General features: G+C 34.3%; 1 protein-coding gene across 2 annotated transcripts; it reads left to right on the top strand.

Moving 5' to 3' along the window:
* Positions 1-5,255: 5,255 nt before the first annotated feature.
* On the top strand, positions 5,256-10,813 carry LOC122247066 (selenoprotein S). 2 transcript variants are annotated; one of them, XM_043006048.2, is made up of 6 exons: positions 5,256-5,388; positions 6,908-7,041; positions 7,870-8,013; positions 8,225-8,331; positions 8,597-8,762; positions 9,771-10,813. In XM_043006048.2, the coding sequence occupies exons 2-6, from the start codon at positions 6,918-6,920 to the stop codon at positions 9,848-9,850; spliced, it is 621 nt and encodes a 206-aa protein (XP_042861982.2). In that variant the 5' UTR covers positions 5,256-5,388; positions 6,908-6,917; the 3' UTR covers positions 9,851-10,813. The 2 variants fall into 2 exon arrangements, with proteins under 2 accessions (XP_042861982.2, XP_042861983.2); XM_043006049.2 differs by lacking the exon at positions 5,256-5,388 and adding an exon at positions 5,476-5,613.
* Positions 10,814-12,752: the final 1,939 nt, after the last annotated feature.

Here is a 12,752-nt window from a genome sequence, read left to right as displayed (position 1 = left end):
TCTGTCAAATCTGAGTTTCATTTTATTTTAATCATTACTTTTGCATTTGTATGTGTCAAGAACCAGAGGCTGGAGTTTAAGGTTGGAATTTCCAAAGAATTATCAATAAACCAAACTTAAATACATTGAATATTCTATGCGTGATATGTTATATGGCCTCCGTCCTGTGAATTAAAACTAAGTTTATGATTAGGATGGTTTTTGGCGCCTTCAACTTCTGCTCCTCTAAGTTTTACTCACCTACTGCGACCAGTTGCCGAGATTCTGTTACCTGAACTGATATCAAATGTAAGGAGAATTACACAGATACTTCTAGGTAATTCCTAGAACTTTAATAATTCTAATTCGTCATATATATCTATCGGTAAGAGTAATATATCACTCCCTTTCAAAACCGCAGAACCCTAGAAATACTTGCTCCTCTTACCTAGCCCTTCAGATCTTTTTACTCCTTAACTGATGTAACCAGAATATTCCCTGCATCAACCTGACACAATATTATTAAACAATTTCATTAAATATCCCTTGCTTACCTTCGAATCACTAAATAAAAATAGCAGGGCATTCAGAACGCCCGTTTGGCGCCTTCTCCTCAAAGTCAACAACACTGCCAGATCCGCAAGAGATGCTTCATACTAATAATCTCTACGTTTTATCTTATATTTAGCGTTGGTATTTACTACAAAATACCTTTTGTCTATATACATAAAGCATTGCGCATTGTGAATGATCTTAGACAGGAGATACAACCCGCTTAAGGAAGTCTTAATAAATGTATATGAAAATCCAACTCGGTAGCATTTTCTTCGTTCTATTCAAATGTTTTGTCCAGACGCAGGGAACGGAGGGGTCGTCTGCCTATAACGTATTCAGATTATCACGTTTAGATTTTGAATATTATAGCATTGTTGACAAGATGGGCCACTACATGTGTTATTGTTTTGTAAGAGGTGGTTTGATAGTGTCTGGAGCGGATTCGGAATTTAGATATTTGTTGAAGCAGTTTTTCAGTAATCCTTTATTGTTTTTGGGGAAATTGCTGCGCCTCATCTAGCAGTGTTTCTCATTATATTCATATTACTGGCCTTCCGTCAAAACAATAAGAAAATTAATGATCATCTAATATCATTATCACCATTATAACTCGTAATCTTGTTCCTATTCTTATTCTTATTTTATCATTCTTGTCATTATCATCATCACTGTTGTTTATCACTGTATTTTTATCACCATAATTATTATTCTTATCATTATTGTTATCTTTGTTATTATTACTATCGTCATCATTACCATCATTATAATAACACAAATGATATTGATAATGATATCAGTAATGATAAGGATATTATTCTCATGATTATCACCATAATGATGATAATCATAATTGTCATCACTTTAATCATTATCCATTATTGTTGTCATTGCTATCATTATCATTATTATTACTATTGTAATTATCATTATTGTTATCCTTATTATTATCATATCTATCATAACCCGGCGTAGTATCTGCTCCGCAAATCTGGCTTATCATTATTATTGATATTGAGATTATTATTATCATTATTATTATCATCAACATTGGTATCCTTATCATCATTATTATCTTTATCATTACAATAGTTACGTAACCATCAGTATATTAATACTATCATTATTATCATTATTATTATTATAACTTCCCTATTATCCCCAATAACTTGAAATATTATTTTCATATATCAACACCTATTCCAACAAGTTTGAAAAAGTGTTTTATTAACAGCATAGATAAAAAGATGAAATAGAATACATTTATATATAAAACATTGAGCTTATCTTTCAGTCCGTCGATCGTATGAACGATTTTTGTTTATTATATATCATATAAATGTCAATAAAAGAACTTTCAAAACACTAAGAACACCATATAGATAAAAAAAAAAATATATATATATTGCTGTTATTTCTAGCTGGAATATTTTTTTCATGAAAAGGTTTCAAGTCAATCGACTGGAAACGGACATGCTCAATAAACTAAGAAACCACGTTCAAACCTCGCTCTTTCCCTAAATAGCTTAGTTTTATTAGTGAAAGTCAAACTATAGAGTTACCTGTTGAAGAAGGTCGCAGTAGATATAATATTTCTTGTGCATCAATGACACTTTCTAGAGTATTTGAGTTTGAGAAGTGGAGTCGCTTTACTAAGATGCAACATTATGTGATTTATGAATATTGTCAAACCTCACTCTGCCATAGTGCCATCTACTGTTATACTATGTACAGACAAATAATTAGGAATTTGCACCCTTGAGAAAATGTGAATATTTTCCTCTAGGGTCTCCCTTGAACAGACTGACCTTTGTATATAATGAAGACCTGTTGAAAATCAAAGGACGTTTGGAGAATTCTATCTGTGTTTTGAGAGTAAACATCCTGTTGCAACTCCTTCAGGTTATGTTGCTGAATTGTTGGTTAAATTTCAGCATATATTTCTGAAACATGCTGGGGTATCCACTATTGTATCTACTTCAAGAGGCATCTATTGGAATTTAGATGCTAAAACTATTTGAATAGTGTGTTTAATGTAAATTGTGTGATTTTATGGCTTGTAGTCAACCTGCTGAACCTCTACATGGGTTGAGAGTCGTCTGTCGCTCTTTTTTTACTGTTACAGGGATTTAATTTTCTGGTCCTTTATGTTGTTTATATTTGCCCTCCAAAAAGTGTATATATTGATTGTGTTCTTGTTATTCGTAAATTTGCAGCACGAAGAGGTGTCCCTTCAGTTTTTTTTTATTCTGATAATGCTTTAACATTTGTGAGTGCTCAACTATAGAAAGAATTTGTGTAAATGCTAGACCTTTAGCTTTGTTGGGGAAGATCATGATGTTCGCCTTCACAATTGCTCACTGGTCGTTCTGCTGACCAACCAAGAGGTTTAAGTGTCCGAGAGAGTCTTCGCTAGCAGTAACTTGATTTCTGGAATTTGTGGAGCAGTGATTACCTATGAAACTTGTCATCCATTATGAAGGGATTTTTACAAAACTGCTATATAAAGAAAGGTGCTATTGTCTTAGGGAAGACAATGTCCCTATGTTTAAATGGACCGTAATTTTTGTTATGGAAATATTTCCTGGTAATGACAGTTATTAGGAGTGTCAAGGAAAAAAAACTACCCAAGGAGTAACGAGTACAGAGAATATATGATCAGAATTTTCTAGTGCTCTGATTGGTACTCCTGAAGAATATGAAGGAAAATATACTTTTGAAGAAAATGTAAGAATCTACTCTTGAAGAAAATGTAAAATGTATGGGAATCTACTTCAGAAGAAAATGCAACATCAGTTTCAGGAGACAATAAAAATGTTTCTGTGCCTTGTACAGAAAATACTATTAGGCCTATTTCATGTGACTGCAGGGGTCGTGCTGAAAAATCCCCGGTCATAGTTGATTTGCAATCCTTTGAAATAAGTGCTTTTGTTATATAAGTTGTCCTCAATTGAGTTCCTCGCTCGACAGGATATTTTAGCCAAAGTGTTTTCTTTCCTTGTATTTCAGGATAATGTATTACCTAATAGTAATTAGTTTGAGATAGGAGTAAGTACTGCTATGGTGGGAAGTCTGTAGAATATAAGTCTCTCCGTGAAGGTAACAACCCTACGTTTTCTTTATTTACCCTCACGAAATTTATATTTTTTAGCTTAAAAACATATTTTTGTTAGTATGATTACAAGTTTTATATCATTTGTAGTTAACTTGTGTACCGTAAAAGAAAAAGTACCTGTTTTCCAAATTTCCGTCCTTTTGTATAGAATGGTATCGAAAATAGAGGCTAACACCTACCACTGCCACGTAGTCGCTTGTTTTATTCTCCTCTAACCCACTTTGCCTCTTCAAAGTCCATTGTTTACAAATGCTGGTCTTGCAAGACCTAGCTACCGTTAGAAGGCTTCATACGGGTATGTTCTCTTCCACTGATTTAGATTATTGTGTCGTGTTTTAGTGCCCCCCCCCCTCTCTCTCTCTCTCTCTCTCTCTCTCTCTCTCTCTCTCTCTCTCTCTCTCTCTCTCTCTCTCTCTCTCTATATATATATATATATATATATATATATATATATATATATATATGTATATATATAAATATATATGTATATGTATATATATATAATAATATATATATATATATATATTATATATATATATATAATATATATATATATTATATATATATATATATTATGTGTGTGTTGTGTGTATAGTATATATATATATATATATATATGTATATATATGTATATATATATGTATGTATATATATATGTATGTATGTATGTATATGTATGTATGTATATATATATATATATATATATATATATATATATATATATATATAAATCTAAGTATACTCTTTTATTCGTATCTATTTGCCGTGGTTGATGGAATATGAATACTTGCCTCAACAAGTACGAATAACAGGCCGGTTTCGTGTACTCGGACGTACTCTATGAGTATTAATTGATTGTTAGCTTCCTTATTATTTTCCTGAATTGACGTAATTAATATTTAGTTCTAAGCATGAAAAATGTACAGACGAAACGGTTGCTGCCCATTATTTGTTACTGACGTGTGTGCTTGTAGCGACAATTAACGGTAAGCAACCGTATCATAGAAAACCTACAAAATGCGTCAGAAAACGTGAAATCACGTACAGTAACTAAATTACAAAGGACGCTCTTCTATCATAGAAAACGTACTAGTTGCTTCAGAAAACGGGAAATTCTTCATACTATTGTAGGAGAAACAGTACTACGTGAGAAAATATTGCAAACTTTAAACTGCTTCATAAAACAGGAACATGTGAGTGACTGTTTAAGAGTATAGATTAAAAGACAGACAGACAGATAGATGGACTGATAGACAGACAGATAGATAAACGGACACAGACAAGTATAAATGTATAGAACACATAGCGCTCACTCGTACCAACGTATCCTGTTATGATGAGTTGCAAAATAATATTTCTGAGATTTTTCATCTTTATAATATAAATTTAGATCAAACATAGATTTACTAAGCAAAGAGAGAAAAAAATGTATAAACAATTGATGATGCACATAAGTGAAATGTCACTTTCCCTTTAAACATTGCAAAAACTGCGAAGTTATGTTATACAAATATTATATGTATCATAGTTTAAAACAGTTGTATATAATATCAAATATGTGGCATATATTATTTGCTTATTCATTCAAAACGGAATAGAATTTGCCCTGTTGCTCGCGTGCGGTTGGCAATCCTGAGCCACTGACGCAAGGACACGTACGACCTCGAACGTAAACAAGATGAGCCTCTTATCCTGAGTTCGCTCCACTCTATTCTTTCAGCAGGAGAACCTTTCATTTGTAGGTAAGTGGTAGAGTAACAGTGAGGAGCACAGGGCTTTAGGGAATTGGTGGTTATCGTTTTGGGATTTTGATCTGTCAACTAGGAGACGGGTGCGTCTTTTGCAGTGCCGCAGGAACAGTGCCAGGGGTTGGGAGGAATTCATGTGGAATGTTCTGGGCCGAGTGGTTCCTTGTGTCACTGAGTCATGTCGGGCAATTTTCGGAGACGCATATAATTTTAAACAAGGTAAACAAGGCCGTTTAGAAGTGCCAGGTACACTCATTTTAAGTTTGAATTCTTCTATGACATTTTCATGGCAATGTGCAGATAAAAACGAGTTAAAATGATCGTGTTAGAATCAAATGTTTATTACCATGGCCTATGGGCCTTCAATGCCAGAGTGAAGGTCAACAAGTATCCATTCTGTATATTCCAGCAAAGTAGAGTTTGGAAGGGATCTTTGTGTGAGATTAATAATTAAATTAAATTTACAAGAGGCCCATGGCTTGTAGAGGCTAAGTTCCACTTTAGTCACTGGTGTTATACTTGTGAAATTAGCCTCATCTCATCTTCACAACCTCTTCCCATCAAGCCACTCATGTTCTTTGCATTGACTTTCCCGTCTTTTGTCCAGCCGGAAACAGGATTTTGATCAGTTGAAGATGTATATGAGATCTGACCCTGCGAAATATGCCTTTTGTGGAAGGAATAAAGGAACTGAGATGTCACTTAGTCTGCTGAAGTGAAAGATAATGTTGCAACTGAAGATTAATTCTTGCAGTGTGAACATTCTGTATCTAAGGACACACTTTTGCAAGGGCTCTTGACACTGAATTTTTTCTATATTGTGGTGTAACCTTTAACACAACATGGTATGCGATTTCACAACTAATCTTAGCACCATACATTACTGTGCATACCATACAGAGTACCTGATCTTTGGAAATATAGATGAAAGTGACTAATATTAATCACAAATCAATGTAGAAATGTTTGTATTTTACACTGACTTGGAATGTTAGTATTGAATTTTTACACATATACAATATTCCTTCTTATACTTTCAGTTGATTTACAGGAAATAAGCAAATAAGTAAGAAAAAAAAGAAATAGGTATATACAAAGGTTAAAATTCAACAGATCATCAGTATTTTTTAAACCTTTTTCATTTTCTAAATTACCATAGTTAACCCTTTGATGACGGTGCGTCACACCCGTGTGAGACAGCTAAATGCCCGATGACGGGGCGATGCACCAGTGTGACGTCCCTGATGCAATATTGCATAGGCCTGGCGTAGGGGGTTTACACTTATCGCTGGGCCTGTCGGGATAGGGTTAATATAGAAATATGAATTAAACCATCCAGTGTTATTAAATAATTCCTTTCCCTCTTTCATTCTCTTGCTGCCATTGTAAAAAGTGAGAAAGCTGGCTTTACAAATAGTCCAATAAAAGCTACATTAGCTGACTAGTGACATATTGCATAGTCACAGTGAGTGATGATTGTAACTTGAGTTCATGATAGTTTTCTTTCTTACAGAACATCCATCATGGGGGACACAGAGCAGATTGTAGCAGAGCCGGATGAGGTGGATGTGGAGGATGTGGAGGGTCTTCATCCAAGCACTTTAAGTCCACAGACTCCTCAAATTATTTCTCAGTTTATTCATACAGGTAAAACTTGATAGCTGTGTAATCCAAAGTACAGACATACCTTGCTTTATGATCAGAGGACATTCTGCAAAGATCAATAGCAAGGGGATCAGTCATTTAATGATAGCATTATAATGTGTTTGAGGGGGACACATTTCTAGCCACTCAGAATAATAAAGAATTAATCAAATCATATTTATGATAATTATTTAAAAAGAAAATGATGAAATCGAATATGACAGTTAATGGAATGTAAAAGAAAATAAGAAGAGTGAAAAAGACAGAAACAGTAGTAAAGAAATGATCAAATACTCACTTCCAACATAAGGTTTATCCTTTGTCTTTTGCTTTGGGCACTGGCTGCCTTGCTCTCACTATATTTAGAGGCTATCTTTAATACTGTAACAGTCACATACCACAGTACAGATTAAACACAAACACTTTGTGGCAAGCAAAACACAGGAGGAGAATATGCATCACCAATCTCAGATCTTATGATTGCTTATAGGGGAGTGGGATTTTGTATAAATTTTTGGGAGGGAAAATTGTAAGATCATAAAATAGATTAATTGTACATTTATTTATTGTGTAGCAAGAGATGATATTTTGTGTGCTTATATATTAATTTCATGTTATAGGAGTGTGCATGTCAATATGAAGTTTAAAGAAAAGAGAGGAAGATTCTTAGGTTGTATGTAAAAGTGTAAATATTTATGAATATGAATTGGCTTTCTCTCATGTTCATTACATTCAACAGGATGTATTATTGTAATGCAGAAATGTTTACCCAAAGTGAAAATTACTATATCTAATGTTTTTCTCATTAAACACATCACTATCTCTCCACAGTTATTACACTCATAACATCTTTTGGGTGGTATGTAGTTGGGCTCTCTGCTTTGGCCTATTTTCTCTGGCTTCGTTTACGGCCTAAAGTTGATCAGTGGAAAGAACAGCGTGAAAGAGATCAAGAAGCCGCAGAGTTACATAAAAGTAAGTCACTGTTACATATAAAATTATTGGTTAGTCCTAGTCAATTCTCTATTTACTTTTGATAAAGAATTACATTCAGTGTAACATATTTGTCTTTATTCTTTTGCAGCATTGAAACTGAATGCATAGAAGATCAAAATAGACTATATCACCTTTGTAAGAAAATGTATTTTAGATATATGAATTTAAGGATAATTTCTTTGATTTACAGATCCTGATAAAGTTCTTGCAAGAGAGCGTGCAATAGAGGCTGCACGACAGCGCATGCAAGAGGAATATAATAAGCGTGCTATGGCTCATGTTCAGAAAGTTGAAGAAGTAAGCATCTAAGATTTTTTGTTTAAAAGCGAGGAAAGAAAACATTGTACAGTTATTTATTTGTAGCTGAATTTCTTCATGAATTGATTATGACAAAACTGAGCATTCTGATTTTGTAGTTCAATCTTTATGTAGGTTACTTAAAGAATGCAGATGAAAATTAGATTGATTGATTTTACATTATTCAGCAACTGAAGAGCTGCATTTATTAGAAAGAGGTAAATAAGGCATAGAAATAGGAAACTTATATGCAACTTATTTTTAGATCGAAGAGAAGAAGCGTCAGGAACGTATAGAAGACTGGGAACGGCATGAGCGAGGGGAGGGATATCGTAACAAAACTAGACATACAGCAACAGCAGCAGCAACAGTGGTACCTGGTACTTCTGCATCACAGTCTAAATCGTCAGGGAAACCAAGGCTACGACCAGGTGAATTTATGATCTTTAGTAGATAAAGAATGATTTTCAAGTATTTATAGATAGGGATCTTTAACCCATTTGCGACGGGACGTATTTTCGCCTACTCCTGCTTACGCTGGGAAGATAACAAGCGCACGATGCTTAGTGCCAGGTTGTTATCTTGCTGTGCGGGGCCGTGCTGATCCTCTCAGAGTGATTTTTACCCACCTTATTCTTATGGTTTTCATGAATGCGTCTACAATGTAAAGGCACATAAAAATAATGCCATGTTCAGAGGAGTTATTTTAGTCAAAAAACATGTTACAGTAATGCCTTTTTAGTTAATAGGAATAATATTACATGAACATATGAGTATGTACATGTACCTCATGACATGGCATGATTTGATATCACAGGTAGTCAACAAATTATAAGTATTGCATTAGTAATTTTTTTACTTTATTTTATTTCTTGGCCAAACACATTTGATTTTTCAAAAGTTTTTTGACTCAGATCTTTTTATTTAACAGATCAAGAAGCAGAAATTACCATGTCATCAATATCATGTAGTTTTCTGTGACGTAATTTTTTTAAATGTTATATCTCATTTTATGACATTCAACACTTAAACTAAAGTAACAGAGTATAAGAAATTATGCAAAACGATTATATTTGAGAACAATCTAGCGATCTATTACTGACATTTCAGCATGTCACAATTGCCCCTCCGGGTCTGGGGATATTTTTCGACCTCGTGATAGGACGTCAACTGGCGCGAATGGGTTAACATAATAGCTTTTAGTTTTAGTTTTTAAGAAGATAAATCAGGAAATATTTGTATAGCTATGATAAGTATTTAAGAATGATAAAATTGGTACATAGAAAAGTATTGTAGTTTGATTAGTAACAATGTAAATACTTATGGTCATATTGATTTTTGTTCTTTTACATTGGTACATTTTTTGGTTCTGACAATGTTGCATAAAAAACAAGAGCTTCTCATATTATAAATTTTAAACACTGTTACTTCCTCTGCAGAGTACAATCCACTTACTGGAGAGGGAGGTGGCTCCTGCCGATTCAGACCCGACCGAAGAGGTCCTTCTGCTGGTGGATGAGGTTAATAACTGTACACACCGCATAACCTCTAGAAGCATCCATGATAAAGTTAAAAAGTAAAAATCCAGTGAAATAAGGATTTAGATAATTCTTTAAGAATATCTGATTATGATTCTCCATATACTGTATTATAATCATGCTATCTGCGATTTTTGTGTTATACATGTAGTGCATTGAAATTTAGATTCTTTTACATGGGAGTTGGTACTTTTATTTGTGATATACCTCAATGATATAAATAATGTTACATTGTTTTTTGAAAACAAGGAGTTTCATTATATCTGAGGAAGAAGGATGCTTCAGTAAGAGGAGGTGTGTACTAGATTGTTGGATCTCATTTTTTCTGCTTCAGTAATAGTTGTTTGATTAACATTGATATTTATGTTATATTAAGAAGAAGAAAAAAAGAAGCCAACAATGACCATTTGAATGATTCCAAATAATGCCAGTTTTAATGAAGCGGTAAGCCAAACCAGCAATGCTGCGGCTTACTGTGGATGCTTTAACCTGGCTCTTTCATGCTCAGTACCCAGCCATATTAATTTTATGAGGGTTTTTGTAAAACTCTTTGCCACATGGAACATGAAAGATTATCATCTGGATTCATTGGAATGTTGCAGGGTATCCTATGGAGTTAATTATTACTTTGGTACTTTATTGTATTAATTAAAGAAAGATGATGAGCAGTAAAACCTTTGTTTTTGACATTGCATACAACTGTAGTCTTCTTTCCCATTACCTGTGCTAGTCTATCAGTACATGTGAAAAAGAACCTTGGTGTTACAGGACAGCTTAGAAAATATCTCTAATTTGCTATGGACAGTAGTTTGCAGTTTCTTTGAATATCTTTTATTATGAATCAAAAGTATTCTGGTAGCCTTGAATAAATATTTGTTTATAATATTGTGACATGGCCATTCTTACTGAGTGCCACATACTCTTGAATAAATAGTTTGTTGCAATTTTTGCTATTTTTTCTTTCCCGTAGATTAGTTTTTATATTTATAAAAGACATTTGGCAAAATATTGTGTAGTAATATATTTTGAATGTCTTTTCGGACCAGATAAAAGACCATGATTTATATATCTAATTCCCAACCAAACATTTATTTTGAAAATGTCTCTTGCACTTTCTTCTAATTCAAATTTGTGTGAGTAGGAAAGCTTTTGAAGAAAAGTGTTCCTCTCAAGTTACAAACACAATTTCTAATGAAGAAATTAAAAATAACTTTTCAATAGCATGCTTTAACCTGATAACTACGGGGTGGTTTTGGCTTTTGGACATCATGCTGGGATATTTTGAAATGTGCAGGCCTAACATGTAAGCTATTCATCTACTAAAGCGGCAGCCAACCGCTACAGTCTCAATCAACCAGCGTGCCGTTGTGATATCACATCATTCATCATTAACCCATTGCCGACGGTGGATAGATTTGCTTACACAGGCTCCAGGATGAGTTTTATTTCTGATCGAAGCAGCTTCTGCAACATAATTTGATTTTTCCCACTCCCTTTTCGTCACTCATTATAGAGCTAGAGACATTTTTGTGTTTTGTTTTTTTGGGTGTTTTACTGTTTTTAGAAATTTATATCTGTCATATCACAGGCTCCATCAATTCTGCAGTTGACTAAAATTGTAGTTCAGGGTCCATATCAACTCTTTTTTTTTTCTTTATACTCAATGTGATAGAAGTATTACTGTTTTAGGGGGGACAAAAAGCAACTTTATTTTTTCGTATTTCTGTGCTGTCACGAACAAACACGAAACTTATAACCATCCAAAATAAAGAAGTAGGGAAGAGGAAGGAAACTTGTGCTTTTGACAGTGAGTGCCACAATAAAAGGCATCCCTACTGGCACAGTGGCACATTGTAGGCATTGGGCATGGTGTGAGTCACCTTCCTCCTCTCGTTCTGCCTGCACATCTTTCATCTGTGGTACTTTAGAGCAAGAGGTCGGCAGCTTGCGATGTGCCATCCCTCTATAGAGATAGTGCTTGCTAGAGACCGTAGATGGGTGCCATTCAAGGCTCTCTCTCCTGCTGGTGCTAGAAGAAAGTGGTGCCATCTAGGTTTTGGAAGTGAGTTGAAACCCATTTTGCTTATTCCCGCCAGCACTGTTCCGTTTTTGCATGGCTGCAATGCCGGGGCTCTCGGACGCATAGGCCTAAATCAATTATACGATTGACGGCGCATGCCGGCACCCGGCGCTATGCATATTACAAAAATCGCCGTCTGTGGACGGCGCCCGTCGGTATCGGGTTAAGGTGTTAATTGGTGTACATTCCATCCATTGTAAATGATAACAGATCTTCATTCCATCAGTCATACTTGTGTTAATTGTTCCAGAAGTCTAGTTATACAGTTGATAAGGGCACATAATTTCATAAGCTAACTGCTCACAGTATATAATCCACATACTTATTTTGTAACCCTTATTGTCAAGCTGGTACTATCCAGCTCTTGAACCCATATGAAAGACATCTGTCTTCCTCAATTGGGTGTAGTGTACCACTTTAAAGCTTACTGCAGTGCTTAAGCAGCTTAGGAGTAGACATACTTTCCTACCCTGTAGTGTAATGTTTGCTAGGGAAGCAAACACTTGAAAGTAATTTATATTTAATGTATTTTTCTATAAGCCTTTATCATTCACAGACCAATAATATATTCACTTATTATTCCAATACTTTACACTCCTCTCAGCTTTTATTTTATTATATAGTCCTGAACTTTTCATTTCCATTTTAGTTGATATATAGTTCTAACCAGATTATTCAATTCAATTAAATGTTTGTATTCCAAAATTATGAATGGAATATATAGTATGGAAATACAGAAATCCCCCAAGGTGATGTTCTTTAGCCTTTGCATCTCATTTTATTTTCACTCGTGATTGGATTAA

This window comes from Penaeus japonicus, unplaced genomic scaffold, assembly GCF_977035675.1.
Source record: "Penaeus japonicus unplaced genomic scaffold, GWHDUDI00000001_assembly GWHDUDI00000013, whole genome shotgun sequence".
Classification (NCBI taxonomy): domain Eukaryota; kingdom Metazoa; phylum Arthropoda; class Malacostraca; order Decapoda; family Penaeidae; genus Penaeus; species Penaeus japonicus.
Note: the sequence above shows the minus strand (reverse complement) of the source record. Positions and strands in the feature narration are given on the sequence as shown.

Bases quoted from the DNA above. Each gene is read 5' to 3' on its own strand.
- LOC122247066 (XM_043006048.2), top strand. From the start codon at position 6,918: ATGGGGGACACAGAGCAGATTGTAGCAGAGCCGGATGAGGTGGATGTG. The intron at 7,042-7,869 runs GTAAAACTTGAT...ATCTCTCCACAG, and splicing joins TTCTCAGTTTATTCATACAG to TTATTACACTCATAACATCT. The intron at 8,332-8,596 runs GTAAGCATCTAA...ACTTATTTTTAG, and splicing joins ATGTTCAGAAAGTTGAAGAA to ATCGAAGAGAAGAAGCGTCA.